Below are 17,253 nucleotides of genomic sequence, written 5' to 3'. Positions count from 1 at the left end.
ACTTCTTAGGCTGTGCTGGAATAATGCATACCAACCAGAACCAACCACGCTGCAGAATCCCCTTACTCTTTCATATCAAACCCCCAAAAATGCATTTAGGACCACGAAAGTGTTGCTGAACCCACCCCAGTAACTTGATGGCTTTGGAAATGTGCTGCTGAATTCGTCGTTGGTTCGATCCCAGCAGCAGCGGCTGCATTTTGATGCGGTGAAATGCAGAAATGCCTGTGTAGGCAAACACACATAAACAACAGTTACGCACTAGGAAACAAACATAGCACTGATGTTGTTCTGAATTGTGTATGATAGGCGTGATGTGGAGGGACCTGACTATGACTTCAAAGAACGGTGGTTGATTCAGCTAGCTGATATTCCACTAATCTTGTCACAAGAGCATATATCTGAAAACAGTAGTAGAGGACAACAGACAAGGACGAAATTTTGACAAATAAACAATACACAATGACCTTTTCTTTCCTTTTTTTTTCAAGATCAGTAAAAATGCAATACGCATTTCTGGTGTATTTAAAAAAAAATTGTCAAAAAAGTATCTAGGTCTAAAAATGAGTCTGCACTTATACAACCTTTTTAAAGGTGGTCATTGTGGTTAAGGAAAGGCATCAGACTTCCAGCAAAGCATGTCCATGCACACTATTTTTACTTTATTCCTTCGTTAAAAAGTGCAGAGAAAAACTAAAGGAAGGAATCCTCAAGCACATCTGTATTTGTTGATTTTGTTGATGTGTTTTTCTTTTAAATGTATTACTAATGCCTACCAACGAGGATTTGAATGGATGAGTTCTCATAATTTGCAAACATCTTTCGTTGTCATTACATGTTCCTGTAAGTGACTTAACTTGTTTAAATACATAGAATGTTTATGCCCAAAAGTAGACTATTGCCTGTGTTAACTGTTAGCAAAAGTTACAAGAAAGATCCCTAACTTTCAGCTGCCAGACAATGAAAGCAACGATTTCTCACTGGCTTTCATCTTCAAAGACAACACCAGATTTTTACTCCCTGAATTTATAAAAATATAAAACCAGAAAACGAAGGACCCTAATGTATACACAAGAGAGTACAGAGAAACTCAACAATTAAATGCCATTTATTTTGCAAAACGTTTTATGTACAGTGACAATAAATACAGGCATAGACAGAAAGCAGGGCTCAGGGTGTGTCAAAGGCAGTTCTGTGAATGGCAGAGTAGTTATGACAACTGTTCAACATCCTGTGGTCTGTCATCTATAAGCCAAAGTCTGAGAGAATTGTCCACTTTGTCTGAATCGTTGAAGGTAAAGAAAATGTCGCTGTCATCATCTGAAAGCTCTGGAAATTTCCTCTGCCCCGAGGTTGTGGCATAGATTGGTAATGTTGGATGGAGGCTGCAAAGAAGAGCATAAATGTTAATGAGGCCAATCGGCGTTACGCACCAGGATGAATGGCATGCTACAGAAGTTACTTAGGAAAAAGATGACAGATGGAAGGATGAAATCAAAACAAGGTGCGCAAATTCTGTTGCAAACTTTGTTTTTATTTGGTCTTTCTTATGCTTTTCATTTCTAGGTAACCAGGTGCAGCAGGAAAGTCCAAGAGGGTGCGCTAACGAAGCTTTGCTTCAAAACGAAACTGCTCACCATTCCACTGGGGATCATGCAATGTGCAGGCAATGTGCAGTTGGGAAGCGGATGCACTAACCGATGCGCTATTGTGCAGCTTTGGCACTTAAAAATTAGTGCGCAATATTGTGTGCCATGCAGATAGACTCTCGAGAGTAGTGGTATATCGTATTTACTTGAATCTAGGCCGATCCCAATTCTAAGCCGACCCCCTAAAGTCCAAAGCCAATATATATATATACATATATTACCTGGAATGTAGGCCGAACAAACAAAGCGAGGACAGCATTCACAAAATGAAAACAGCTTTTATTGAATCTGATTGTGCAGAGCTCATTCAACGTCGTCGCTGCTAGACTCGTCGCTGTGTTCCTTCTCACTGTCACCTTCAAACAGTGCACTATCTTCGGTACCGTCAAGCGCATTAGATATGCTGCACTTTTTAAAGGCGCGCACGATCGAAGTACCTGGGATGTCGTCCCACGCTGCAGCTACTCAGCCCACCAGCTGCGATAGCGATGCACGTTTGATGCGGCCTGTTGCTGTTAGCATGTGGTCTTTGTCAGTCAACCAGTCCGTGTAATATTTCCGCAGACGATGCTTGAAAGGTTTGTTGATGCAGACATCAAGTGGCTGCAACTGGCCCGTCATGCCGCCCAGTATGACAGCGAGGTCCGTGTTCGCTTGGGCGAGTGCAGCCTTCATGTTGTCGGTCAAGTGCCCACGGTAAGAGTCAACGACAAGGAGAGAGTTCTTTGTCAAAAGGGCTCCTGGACGCTGTCGCCACACAATCTTAACCCTCTCTTCTAGCATCATACCGATCATCCACTCGTTCTCATTTGCCCACACAATGACATTTCTTGGGAAAGTTTCTCGAGCAGGCAGTGTCTTCCTTTGAGTTTATGGGAGTTAATGTCCATCAGCTGTGCATCACAGCATCACAGTTGCATGCTGCTTCTCGGAACCCGCAGGATGCACCTTCACCTCCTTGGCACCCTTTTCATTCACGGTGTACGCCACTGGCATATCAAAATACACAGCCGTCTGGTCGGCGTTGCCGATTTTCCCAAGGTTGTAGCCTGCCACTTCTCTCTTTCGCGGCACATAGCGCTGAAAAGCTATCAGCTTTTCTTCAAAATCACTTGGCAGCTTCTGGGTGATTGAAGTGCGACGTAGGAGGCTGAAGCCGAAGCGCTTAATGAATTTCTGAAGCCAGCCCCAGCTGCCTTTGAAATCCTTTGGCGTTAGGCCTCGCTCCCTCCAAAGTTCCCTAGCTTTCGCTTGGAGCACTTCTGTTGTCACTAGAAGGGCAGCTGCTCTCTGCGTCCGAACAAAGTTGGCCAGAACTGTCTCCACTTCGTGGTGCATCCTTTCTTTGATCCCTAAATACTATCCTCGTTGCGGTGCATGCAAAAAGCTGTTGTCGTTGTCCCCTCCAACAACGGACGTTTTTCTCGTCGACACCGAAGTCCCGCCCAGCTTGAAGGTTCGACGATGCCTCTGCAGCTATCACAACTTTTTGCTGCGGCACTATAGTGGCATCTCCTGCTTGGTGCCATCGCGATAACACCACGCCGCACACCGATATGGCAGACACGACACAGGTTAAAATGGCGACCTTGCTTGTGTACAGTTGGCTACTGGCACGGCTAGTAGCGGCTGTGATACTGACTTTTCTAGATGGCGCTAGCTATGCAGCATATTTAGCAGTTTCAATGAAAAACTGGCGTGTTCTTTGAAATCCTGGAATCTAGGCCGATTCTAGAGTTTGGAATATGATTATTTGAAAAAAAAAAAAATACTATCGGCCTAGAACGTCCACCCACAACACAACGTGGGTAGGCGCCGGGCCCGCGCCCGCGCGATTCTCGACCGCATCGACGCGGATCGTGAAGCCACCGCATTTGTGGACGCGGCCCAGTACGGCAGCACATCCACTTTCGCAATAGCGGCCGTGGACGGCAACGGAACGCTACGATCATCCGCATCGGTTAAAATGAGCACCAGCGCTAAAGCGGAACAAATAGCCGTAGCCATCGCCATGGCAGACCCCACATTTACTTATGTCTTCACGGACTCGCGTGCCGCAATTCGGGCCTACGAATGCGGCAATGTATCTAAAGAAGCAGTGCATATACTACTAGCGAGCTCAAAAGAGAGCAAACGGTGCCTCTCCTGGTTCCCCGCTCACATGGGGAAGACATTCACCTGCAAAAAGCTAACCTCAATGAAACGGCCCACGACCGTGCGCGAGAACTTGCCCGCCGCGACGGTCCCACGGCCTACGAGGGGCTGGACATTCAGTTTAATGACCCGCTGCTCACTTACCAAGAGATCACCTCCCACTATCGGAAAGGCAGAACCAAATTCCCGCTCCCACACGCCAAACTCGAACGCGCGCAGGCGGCCGCGTTTCGAATGCTACAAACGGACTCGTGTCCGTCACGAGGCCTACTAAGTCACTATAACTCAGAAATCTCGGCAAATTGCCCAGACTGCCCAGAACTTTATTGCTCACTCTCGCACATGCTATGGCAATGTACCGCGTTACCAAAGGGCCCTCTCTCCAGTGAGCCCGAATGGGAAGAAGCCCTCAAAAGCCCGGACCTCAAAACTCCAACTCAAGGCCGTCCAGAGGGCCCAAGAACTGGCGAAGCGTCACCACGTTCCCGTCCCGACTTGGGTGTCACCTACGGTTTCTGCCGGAGGAGTTCCCCGCGTGGGATCTCCAACGGATTGAAACTCCTCAGGACTTCAATACAGTGCTTGACTGACTGATCGGCCTAGATTCGAATAAATACGGTATGTATTTTGGATGTCATAGCAGGCAATATTGTAATGTACAATAATGATGTCATGTGAAATTTCAAAGGATAAGTTATTCTGGAGAAAATGGCAGTGCCTACTTTGAAAGCCTGCTGTCATTATAAACAAGCTCAGAGCCAGAAGAATTGCTGAAGTCTGCTGATATATATATATATATATATATATATATATATATATATATATATATATATATATATATATATATATATTTTCATTTCTCGCCTGCTTATTCGCAAGAAATACTGAAGGCAGCCATTAATGTTTACAGCCTCTCTTGCTTGTGTCAAGTGTGATGCACAAGTAACACTGCTGGTATTGTGCTGTGGCTTTCAAAAGTGGGTAGCATTGGAATGATTGCCATGACATTATGGAGAGTTATGCTACTTTAATTTCCCACGCATCATACCGTGACCACAGAGCCACCAGTGCATAGGTGGCCATGGTGTTCTGCTACTGGGCATGAGGCTGTAGGAGGTTTGCTTCAAGGTGCTATGGTTACATTATAAAGGGGGAGCAATGCAGAAAATGCTTGCGTGTCAAAATTTCGGTGCAGATTAAACAACACCTCGTGGATGAAAATAATTTGAAGCCTCGCACTAGAGTATCTCTCTTAGTCAAATTGTGGCTTCGAGACATAAATTCGAGCCAATTATTGTTACGTGTTTCCCCCTGCACCGCCACAATTGTTTTGAGGCTAACAGAGATGCCTGCAGCTGCTCATGAAGGGAGCTGGGCAATAAATAGGTAGTGCGGTACAACTTGTACAACCTCAAGTTCCAAGAGAATTTATCTAATCTAAAGATAGCAAGCAGCTGTTGCCCAAAATGGTGTACATAGTGCAACCATTTTGACAGCATGTGGCGTGTGCAATGGAAGGAACGTCATACATCAGCCACATAATACCAACTTCCTAACCTTCCTCTCGTAACTTTCCTCAATCATGGATGTTAAATATACCATGCATGTAATAAAAGCTCTAATGGTGTTGCAGTCAGCTACCAACTGCACTACAAGTACAAGGTGGCTTCAAGAGCAAGCATTTAGTGACTACCTCACCTGATGCCATTTACGCAGTCGTCATGGGCCTTGAAGAGGAGGCCTGGTTTCTTGAGGGGCTCACAGTCCTCAAGTTCTAACGGCTCAACTTTAAGATCCCAAGCAGTAACGATGCCATTACTGTTCCCTGAAATAAGGTAGTTTCCGCACCTGAAAATTTAAAGGAAAGCAAGTCTATGACCACATCTGAAGCCAACCTCCCTTTTGTGGCTGGAACTCAGGCCAACACAAAAGCAATGTGACTTGTAGTGAGTAACAGAATACAGAATGTGGAAGAACAAAGCCACCAGGGCTCATATCTAGCACATTACATTGCATTTTCCATTCTTCTTTTCACATCATGCGTCAGGCCGAGTGAGCAATCCCAGCTATCAGATTGGTGTAGTGGTGGTCGAGCTATGTCTGAGCCAATTACAAAGGCCAAGAAGAACGAAAAATCATGAAATGAATCACTCACAAATTTGGCCCCTGGTAAAGTCATCTGAACTTTACACAATCTAAGAAATAGCACGCTTTCATTTTTGGCGTCACTGTGAAAAATGCCCCCCATCTTCAGACAGAGTCAAATCAACTGTTATGACACAGGACACGAAGCAGTCCTAATTCAGGCCAATCTACATGCAATGACTGAGTTCATTCTGTGCTGCACCACTTTTTATATTATGTGCATTTTGCTTGCCCTAATGATGTACAGTTGAACCCACTTATAACGATACCGGTTTTAACTATATATCGGTTATACCAATGAGAAGCTGCTGCACCCGTGAACTTTTGTATTTTTTTCCATGGTGAGATAACTCGCTTACTACAATGCCTCGATGCCACATTATCGGTTATAATGATGTCTGCCTGCTGGGTGTCCGAGCCGAAAGGTAGTCAAATTCGAAATCCTTGAAAAGAAAAGAAGGAAACGAGAAATTCGAGACGCTGCATGATGGCCTGCTGCTCCAACAGCCGCTGTACGCCTCTCTCCTGTTGCCCTTCCACCCCTCCAAACATGAATGGGCTGCACCCATAGCTCTATGCTGTGCCACCCTCCAAAACACGAATTGACTGCACTGCTCCCAGATTGCTTGCATGTTGCTTGCTGGCTCCTCATTCAGCGCAGTTCTGCAAACTGCTTAATCGCTTGCATTTGTCTTTGTTGGTTGCGTTGAAATCGTTCCTGGCCACGTAATTTCTCAGGCTCATCTGACTCACCGCTGAAACGGAAGATGGCTGATCTGCCCATTGATTATCGGCAATGCACGACGTTCTTGGTGAAAAGAAAGTGCGCTATATAGATTTGGAAACTAAGAGCTTCTAACCGATGAGGCGATCGTTGCGAACATGCTTGCATTGCACAGCAACAGTGACGACGACAACGATGATAGGGTAGGGCAGGCTGCCTCAACGTTATCCTCACAGTAGGCCTGGAAGATGATTCAGTCCCCTCTGGGGCTTCATTTACGCAAGGAACCTTCCGCTGCACTACGAGGAGCACCTGGATGCCTTGGAGAAGGATGTCGGCAAGCTTCGCTTAAAGCACGCAAGACTGATGGTCATAGGGTTTTCTCATGTAAGCAAGTGAGAAGTACGTGGCAAGATGCTTGGGGCGATCTTGCCTGTGTTTCTTCTGGATTTCTCAAGCTGACAAGCTGCTGCGGCAACCTTCTCGCATTCTTTAAAAGGCCCCTTTTGGGGCTACCAAAGCGATGCCTCGGCGGTGCTCGCATATCGCTTGCTACCTGTGACCCCTCTTTGCATTGTTATAGCAGTGCCATTCTTCAATGCCGACAGCTGCGGCTTGTTACACGCAATCGAAGCACCCAGGAAGTACTTAAATGAGTGAACACAATCAGCAGCCAGATGGAGGAAGGTGGTGGGGAGGGGCACTGGCCTCCCCGCCATTATAGTTTTCTCAGATCACCTCTGCCATCCCCTATTTTGATGTTTTCATGCAACTCGGTTATAGCAATTATCGGTTATAACAACGAAATTTTTGAGGCATTTGAATATTGTTATAAGTGGGTTCGACTGTACTCACAGTACAACTACAATTATGCATTCAAGGGGCCTTGAACTATTTTTTATTGAGTCGAGAAATGCACTCCCAATTAAAATAGACCATTTCAGAAACACTTTGCCACAACAAAGTACTTCAATGCACTCAGCAGAAGTGAAGTTCAATCAAAAGTCGCCTATGAACCGCTTCGCAGTGCTCCCGCTCCTTCTTCACTTGTAGTGCATAGACTATGGCAGAGCAGGACGCGCCCACATCGTACCGCCTACTGAATGTCACCGTGGCAGGCAGTCTAAATTTCATGTTGGATGTTCATGTAGTTGCCACTTATTCACAATTTTGGAACCTGCGATGTGCCAAACACTGTTGTCCTTAGCGTGCTGCAGTGTGCCCAGCGAGCGGACTCATCGAAGCAGACCATAGCTACATGCCGCTGTAGTGCCTCTGCACAGTGTTTTCTTTGTGCATGACAGAGCTTTAGTGCACGCTTGCACTCATATGCTCCAGTCTGGCCGTGCTATATGGTGCGGACCAGCTTTGTTCTGCACCAGCTAGACCGACGGATGGTAGCCACATCTAACTTGCACAATTTTAAGTACTATCAGTAGCTCAATATGAAGCAAAGTCTGCCAAGGCATCAGCCAGGAGCTGGCAGGAGTGAGTGCAAGCTGGCAAGCATGTGTGTGGTCTGACCTTAAGTTTCACGTGGTTCGAGGCTAGTTGAGCATTCAACAGTAGTCTAAATTAGTGAGACCTAACGGCTACGAGACCGATAAGCAGGGTAACTAAACTTTCATTCTTACGCGGGCAGCCGTGGCTGAGTATGAGCAGACAATAGTCGGCTTCTTCTGAGAAAACTTAATTCCTATCAAAATTCGAAAGCAGATTTTCACTTACTTCAGCCTGTTTATTCAACTGCGTCGCTAATATACACAGTAACAGTTGGAAGAAGCGCACTGGTCCAAACAACCTTCTTGAGTGGCGTCAGCTTTTGGCCAATAGCAGCTGCATATCAGAACTTGCTATGCGACAAAATAAAGCAGCCGGAAAAGAGTGAGGGGAAGGCTTCTGTTGAAAAGAAAGCGTTCGAAGAAAAAGGTGACTTCATGGTCCGCTTGCAACCTCCATGCTCCGTGCACGGCAGCAAAATTTGGCCGAAATGTTTACAGCAGCGGACGCTATCCATGGACTGTGTTTTTTCACCAAGCCCAAGGGGTGATTCAGGACCTCTTCTAAGTTTTATGTCAACTCCAAGATACAGTGTTTAGTTTAATAAGGCTACACCCAGCAATCTTTCAACACAAGCACAAAATATTGTAACCTAAAAAGTTGTAGCGGTGCGACTATTGCCTCCAAAGCAGGTGAAGAAGACAGGCTCACATGCAGGTAGTGTGAGAATAGAACACACTTGCACGCATGACCTGAGTGGCCACTGTGTTGGCCGCTCCTGAGATCCCACTGTACCATGGCTGCCCAGCCTAAATAACAGGTGACTATGGTGGCTACCTCTTCGTGCCACCTCCCACAAACTGGCAACCTGAACAAACGAGCTCATCCATGCCAGCATCAGTGCACGGACTCTAACAAGGCGAGTGATGTGGCCTCATGCAGTCTGGCAGACGTCCTGGGGTTGTAGGGTGTCTGGGAATTCTACATCAATATGCCGGACATCTGGTTCATCCAGCTGGACAGCCACTTCCTTCTCAACAAAGTTCCAGGCTCTGATTGTCAACCCTAGCCCCAGCGTCTATGCAGACTTGCAGGCAGCCATCCTTGCTCACTATGTCAACTCGAGCACTCAATCCACAACAGCTCTCCCCAGTTGAACTGCCATGTCATTCCGTGTCTTGTCATCCCACATTGCCTGCGTCCACCCATGCCTATCGTCAGCCCCGGCATCTACAAGAACTTGTGGCAGGTGGTGATTTCGAACTACGGTATCACTGTGGCTATGCCTCACTTACAACCTATGCTACCAGTGCTACCTGGTACACTTCTCTCAGACTGCGTGAACCTAAAACTACCAACGACCACACCATCTGCGCACTTTACCGGGACTTTACCATTAAACTTTAATTCATTCGCGCTTTGCATAAGGAGGGAGGCACTGCAGCGGCATGACTATCGCCTCCAGAGCAAGCGAAGAAGATGGGCTCATGTGCAGGTAGTAGCACAAGAACAGAACATGCTAATACACTCGACCTGAGCGGCCACGCTGTCGGCCGTTCCTGAGATCCCACTGCGCCACAGCTGGCCGGGTTAAATAAACAGTGGCTACAGCAGCTACCTCAACGCGCCGCATCCCACAAAGTAAAATTTTGAACAGGTAAGGCCAAGTTAAGACTCAAGCATTTTCACTGGAAACATATCACATCACTAGCACTACATAAGCATTGCATTCGTTTCTGGCTAACCAGACTACTGCAACAGATAAAAAAGTGAGCAACCAGAAAAAATAAATAACAGAAAATAAAAAATAACATGAAGTCTAATGCAACTGCATTATTAGCAGAAAGAACAGAGCTCAATTCTGCCAGAACAACCCACCGGGAAAGCTCGAAGTACATGCGCTGGTGAGTCGTGACTGTCCTTTTCATGCAGTACAACACCTTGCCCAGATTACGCAGGTCCCAGCAGAGAATCTCTGTGTCCTGCAAAAAATAACACCATTAGAAAATCAACAGCAAGAGTAAAAGCGGGATGGAAAATTACGAGAGAGAAAGAGAGAGAGAAAAAAAAAAGAAAGATGAAGAGGTTAAATCAAGCTGCTCCTGGTGTAGTGAGGAATAAAGGGGAAGGAAAAAAATTACAGCAACTCATCTCACGATGACTGTAGACGGTAACGCGATTAGCATTCAAGGAATGTAGTGGCACACCGTATTTCTCAAGTGACGTTTATTTAACATCTGCGGTGGTCATTCTGAGACTTCCGTTGCTATGGCTATATGCAACATGCTCCAGTATCGTCACACTTTGCCATGGCACTCACTTGCCCATGTCGCTCATTAGCATGGCGGCGCGACGATGATGGAATGACGTTGATAGAATGTGTGGGGACGCGCAACTCTCGCGCTTCCCCTGATGTTGTTTTCCCTGCATAGCCCCTGTCTCCTGTAATCTGGCTTTGCCGTGTGGCTTTACAGTAGCGGTCGGTGTGCTTGCAGAGTAGTACGAGAGATGGCACGAGTGTTGCACTGCTACCGCCATATAACGGCAGGGTTAATTGAGCGGAAAAGGAAGAAGGCTGTTCCTCTTGGGCTCGGGAGTTGGCAAGTGGCATGCTTCTGCGATCCATGCTTCTGCGAGACCATCTCGTGAGGCCTTTTATTTTAACCAATTTTATGACATGAAAATACGCATAGTAGCGTATAGACCCTTTTCACGGTGATTATGCGCGCAGTGACATGTTCGATCACGCGATGACACATACATTGTTTGCCTCACCTGCCTCCATTGCCTCTGTGTTTACAATGGATGTGCATGATGCCAGTGTGGCTCAACAAACCTCTATTTTGGCAGATATTTGGGTGGACGACACGAAACTTTGACCACAGCTTCAGAGGACATTTAAGCGCTTTCGGAGCTCATTGCGTGTTGTCCAAACGGCACGAGCAGTGTATATGGTACTTGTACTAAAATCAGGGCAAGAGATGTATGCTAAGCTATCCATATCCCGCTTATCAATTAATTGAGGATCTGCATGTTTTGCTCTGCATTGCCCATTTGGCAAATACTGTGAAGCAGCGGCTTGTCATGTTTCTGACTCGGTAACGTTTCTTGGTGCATTTACTATCTGATTGTTTATTTTCTGCCTGGTCGCTCGCGGGAGTGCTCAGTTGCCACAGATTTGTTCTTGCTTAGCACAAGGCCTGAATCGTTGAAGCTCGGTACTTTGCAATAGCTTTGTAGCAAGGACATATTATCGTTAGTCACTCGCTTACTCTGAGGACCGCCACCAAATGTTCAGCTTTGAACATTCGATCGTGTGCTGTCGTGCAGTCGCTGTCACCCATGCTTTGGCACATTGACTCAAGTGTATACCCATTAACTTATTCTTGATACGCTGGCAATATAAGGGGCATTAGTTTGTCATGTGAGTTGGAGTGGATGTGTGTAGATAATGCGCGAGAAACTTACGAGAAACTTGCGAGAAACTTGCGAGAAGCTATACTAAGAAGCAGTGCTGCTCCCTTTGTCACTGTGTGACGAGTGGCATTCATTGTTGCCGACATGCTGGGACTGAAGTCCTTTCTTTAAAGGTTAGCGATACAAAGCTGGCGCTTTTTATCCTCAACGCTTTTTTATCCTCAAAAAAGAAGAAAAAGCCGTGCATCATGAAAGGCCAGCAACACAAGCAGTCCTTATGTAGCAGTGGTCTGTGAACTTGGCCACATACATTCGTTCCATTCCTTAAGATGCGAGTCACTACTTTTACAGTTAACCACTGCACACATCTTCTCTCTACCATTCCACATTTTGCAGCACGAATGGAGCACAGTTAATTAATGAACAACCAGTTGCATTTCTTACAGCTGATCACACAGTAGCAGGGCAGGAGCGGTAATGGTTTCGTATTCCTGAGCTTTTGCCGAGGCAACATGCGGCGCACCCCTGAAAGTGCCATGTCGTTCCTCTAGAGCAAACTGCTCCGTGAAAGGGCACGCAACTGCTGTCACAATGCAACCAGTATGTGTGCACACATACATAACAGCGTTTACTGTGTATTCAAGGAAGGTTGTACAAACTAAGTGTCTTTAAAGGGATGCTAAAGAGAAACATTAAATCAGTTTGCACTGATAATGTATTGTTTGAAACTCTTCCCATGTGGTAAGAATTTCATTACTTAATGAGGAAATGAAGGCCAAACTTCATTTCTTTAACATTTCGCAAAATGCCAGTGCCAGTATGTCAGCGTGATGTCACATAACTCAAAGTAATTTCTCATATTTGGGTCATTGTAGTTAAGTAAAGAAACTAAAAAAACTCGTTCATTTCAATTTCTTGCTCTTTCATCACACTACTATGTCGTCCATCTCACCAATACAAAATTAACTAGGCCTAAGATGCTGTCAAAATCCATGACATCATGGGGAGCTGAAATGGGAACTTCAAGACAGCATCGCTGCCTGTCTCTTGCCTTTGTGTAAATATGCAGCAAAGTGATCAAGCACACGCTAGGAGGGAGGGGGGCAGGTGCAAAGGTGAACCCGCTGGGGGCTCCTTCCTGCTCCTTTTAAACCAGATAGGAAAGGAGTGCGTGCACCACTCTGCCAGCTCCGGTTCGATCTTGGCTTCCCATGCACCTCTTCCTTCGTCATTTTTACAGCTCGTGACATTATGACAGTTAGCCACGCATTTAACAATGCCTTTGGTTAAGTTTGCCTTAAAAGCGGTCCATGGGAGTGACAAATTTGGTTCGAAATAACTGTTGCACGGTGTTTGGAAGCTTTTCGCAATTCATGGGAATTTTTCACTATTCAAATGCACTGAACTTTGTTGGGATCAACACAGCACTTGGAATTATCTGGCAATTAGAATGAAAAATTTCAAATTATTGGGATTTCACTGTATAGAGCAAGACCATGTGAAAAGTTTGTGTCAGAAAAATGAAGTTTATATGAAAAAAAAAAGAATTTCTTTATGCTGTAACGAAAGTTGCCTTCACTGCATGTATTGGTTGCACGTTCAAAATTTCAGTCCTTCAACAGGCTCCTTGAGCCAAGTGGTGTTGTTTACAAGCACAGAGCAATGAAACTAGCTCAAATTGTTGGGCTGCATGAAAGATAAGACTATGCTGGGTGAGCTGTGCACAGTGTTCAGTCTGTTTTGCAAGTACGCCCTTGACAAGCTCGGCTAGTCTTCCGTATGGAGAGGGTTAAGATCTATTGTTCGTAAAATAGCAGCAGAAATGGCTTACGGACACCAAGACACATTAAGGAAAATTAAATTATGGGGTTTTACATGCCAAAACCACAATCTGATTATGAGGCATGCTGTAGTGGGAGATTCCAGAAATTTTTACCACCTGGGGGTTCCTTGAAGTGCACCCAAATCTAAGTACAAGGGTGTTTTTGCATTTTACCCCCACTGAAACGCAGCCGCCATGGCCGGGATTTCATCCCGCGACCTCTTGCTTAGCAGCCCAACACCATCGCCACTAAGCAACCACGGCGGGTACCAAGATGCATTAGGCAAGCTGAAAAAACATGCCTTTCTGCCCCCGCTGTAGAGAAGCTGTCCGTCAGGCGAGAAGTTTAAATGCGTCACACCTCCATGGTGGCCAGACAAGATGAACTGCAGGATCCCATCGGATTCACTGTAGACAGCCACTAAGGAAAGCAAGTAAGATGGCGGTTATCCCCAATACAACGAACACAAAATAATACTGCACACATGGCCAAAGTGGATGCAGCTTTGCCGAAGAAGCAAATGCTCCAGCGTGCAAAGCCAAATTGTCCCACACAAGACGACACAACGAAAAAATGAGAAAGAGCAGCCCTGTTTAGCTGCTGTTGAGTTAGAGTACACATAAAGATTTAAACAAGTCATTTCGGAAAATTTGCAAAACTTGCAAGGTGACCAATTTTAATCCCAGTTGTAATTATAGTGCTTCCCACCCCAGTGTAGCACTAGCTCACAGCCACTTTCAAAAACATCACGGTTTTTACTGATAAATGGAGCTTTCTGATCCTAAACCTCTTCCAATTTCTCAGATAGCTCTGAGTTAGCTACCAGATAATGCACACACACTCTTGTGTTGATCTGAATTCCAATCTTAATTCAACAACTTCCCCAGACATCGAAGAGCCCAGATAGGTGCTACACTGCTAGCAGCTACAGCCATTTGTAAGGTCACAACTCCCAGGGAAATGCTACCATGTGACATGGAGCCATCTGTGTATGAGATAATGAAATGCGTGAGTTCTACTATGAGGTCTGCTAGGTGAGCATTTGTTTCAAATCAACACACCCTGTCACACATGTCTAGTTTCACTAATATAGCAGCAAATGAACCAGAACTTCCATGGTACTTTGCAACACCTCTGTGAGCTACATGTGAAAATGTTTATAGTGACACGGCATGGAGAAGCATGTTTTTCTCATGAAAATTTGATTTTGCAAAATGCAAGCATGATTAATGCGCTTGCTCCAGGATTTCAGTAACTCTTCCATGACAAGTTGTGCAATTTATTATAAGAAAAGAAGAATAGATGTGCAGTATGATCAACTTTTAAAAGAAACACCAAATTAGTTGTTTATGAACGGCTAAATCAGCTGAGCACAAAACACACTTGCTTAGTGGCTATAGGGGTTTTGCTGCTCTGCCTGGGATCGGTTTACACATATGGTTGCTTCAGTCATTGTTGCTGAAACAGGTGAGGATGGTTCAGATACTGTCACAAAGTACATGCACTCGTGTCTCTCTCGACATGGCCGCCGCAGTAACGGCACCACTTATGCGAAGGTGGGGAGCTATCCTATTGTTTCTTAAATTGCCTGGCCTATTTGTCATGTGAGTAGCTGGCGCACAGCAAAGGAGAGAGGGGGGAGGTCATTGTGAGAAATGGCACAGCGGCTTGGAAGTTGGGGCAGTGTGGTGGTGCATCTGGGACTCAGCCGAAGATCTCCAGGCCAGTGCAGTTGGCAAGCAGACCAACACACAACGTATAATCGTTTTAAGCAGCAAGGACAGGGTGTCTACCAAGTTGACATTTCCAAATTCCCTGAGTTTTCCAGGTTTTCCCTGAGTGCCATTGCAAATTTCCCTGAGTGATGCAGAACTATGTTTTATGTCAAGACGGGCTGAAAACATGTCGCCTGATGCTATCACACCCTAGTAGGCACATGAAAAAAATTTAAAAAGCGACTTAATCCAATTTGAATACTAACGAGTAGTGTTAATGTTATTCAAAAAGAGAATAGAAGGCAGTGGTTAGTAAAATGCACAGCAAATAAAGTGTCTTCGAAAAACATTGCAATGGAGTCGGACATTCTCAAATATGAATCAAAAGGAGATGCATATAGACGCAAATATTTTCGAATATCTATCAACTGATCGCAAGCTCAGTGGTATGAGGCCCGAACTTTGTAACAATTGAGATTCTCTCTAAACAGCTCGTAAGTCAACCTCAACTGTTCTAACATACTCTCAGCCCGCGCACGACACCCGAGTGTTTTGTTTCACTGCTTTAAAGAGTTTATTTTGGTTTGGATGAGGGACACCTGCACCTCGGCATCAGCCAAAACTTTAAGTTTTGAGCTCAAGCTCCTTCAAAATGGCGGCAGCAAGCTTCCTTTCCCGTTTATTCCTCAATGAGTAGTTCATTTCTGTTTTGTCCTCCTTCCGCCACTCGTTTGCCCCAAGGACCATTTGAAGCATCTTGGTCAGTTGCACAGTCCACGACCGGTTTTTTCGAACTCCCTAGGGGCCGCGAAAACGTCCGTAAAATCGGCCAGTTGCAAAAAAAGTTGGAGGCTTATCAAGGTTAAGCCCAGTGGATGCGAAGCTGGCTAGGCGTTCTTCGCGTTCTTCATCGGTTTCCGTAGCACGCTGCAGCCTTCGTTTTGCATTCATATTATTAACGTCCTTAGCGTTTGGAGGCATGTTGACCGCATACACGCCCGGCGCAAAGACGCTGGCGCGGTTGCGGGCACAGATACTGAAGCGACGGCGGGGGCGCGCCGCTTCATCCCTCGCGTGACGTCACATATCACGTGATGCAGCGATGGTGGCGCCGCCGCCGCGTCGCGCGCGACGGCGCGAACCGAAGCGTGGAGACCTCCGCCGGGCGACGTCCGACGGCGCGATATGAGGCCCCATCTGCAGCCAGTGTGACGTCATCACGTGACGTCATGCCACGTGACCGACTTGAAGGTCACTTGAAGGTCAATGGTGGCCACCGCCGGGAGGCGACCGACGGCGCGATATGAGGCCCCATCTGCAGCCTGTGTGACGTCATCACGTGACGTCATGTCACTTGACCCCACTTCGGGGTCAATGGTGGCCACCGTCCGGCGTCGCGCGAAGGCCCGAAACCTACGTTAATATGCTTCGCATAAAAATAAATGCGTGTCATTTACTGCCCTTAGGGACTCAAACCGCCACAGGCACGTTCGAAAACGCTCTGAAGGCCTGTCGCTACACATATTAGACATATCGGTGCACGTAATGTGACAGGAAATACCGGCTGCACGCGTGTATAATTAAGGAATACATACTGTGTTCCGTGGCAATAGTCCCTTCCCACGCTTGTTATGCTTCACTGCAATACTTTTGTGTATGCTTCACCAAGTAACATTTCTTTACAGAGTCAAAGCTGATTTTCAGGAACTGGCATTTTCTATGTCAATCGCGAGGATCACAAAGGCGGAGTCCATGCCATTGCTGACAGCAGCTAATTCTTTCAATAAAAGCTCGGCACCCAACGGCAAGAAGTTTCATGGCGAACGTCGAAGCAGCTAGGCCTAGCGTCGCCGCAGTGGTGGCAACGGCTGCCAGCGGATCTGCGTTCGAGATCGCCGGTTCGGGGTGGCGAAGTAATCAAAACGGCAGCCGTGGTGCCTTTGATTATTGCCGTTTCGGACCTGCCGTCACGGCAAAATGTCCGGAAAATCGGACGGCGAACAGTTCTTGCGTCGGAAATTTCACACGTTCTGATACGTTGACTCTATCGGGTACGTGACGGTGCCGCGAAGCCGTCCAAATTATCGGGAATCCGGAAAGTCAGTCCTTGACTGTACACTAGCAAC

At 46.3% G+C, this 17,253-nt stretch overlaps 1 protein-coding gene across 2 annotated transcripts in view; it reads right to left on the bottom strand.

The window, feature by feature from the left end:
* Positions 1-1,090: 1,090 nt before the first annotated feature.
* The window catches only part of WDR79 (WD repeat domain 79), a 29,860-nt gene continuing 13,697 nt past the window's right edge, over positions 1,091-17,253 (bottom strand). For both annotated transcript variants that reach the window (XM_065425380.2, XM_065425388.1), the window contains 4 exons: positions 13,714-13,832; positions 10,051-10,154; positions 5,502-5,651; positions 1,091-1,385 (listed from right to left, as the gene is read on the bottom strand). In XM_065425380.2, the coding sequence (XP_065281452.1) occupies positions 1,211-1,385; positions 5,502-5,651; positions 10,051-10,154; positions 13,714-13,832 (548 nt within the window). In that variant the 3' untranslated portion in view covers positions 1,091-1,210. The remainder of the gene's footprint in view (positions 1,386-5,501; positions 5,652-10,050; positions 10,155-13,713; positions 13,833-17,253) is intronic.

This window comes from Dermacentor albipictus, chromosome 1 (assembly GCF_038994185.2).
Source record: "Dermacentor albipictus isolate Rhodes 1998 colony chromosome 1, USDA_Dalb.pri_finalv2, whole genome shotgun sequence".
NCBI lineage: Eukaryota > Metazoa > Arthropoda > Arachnida > Ixodida > Ixodidae > Dermacentor > Dermacentor albipictus.
The sequence above is the reverse complement of the archived record's forward strand: the minus strand, read 5'-3'. Positions and strand labels throughout refer to the sequence as shown.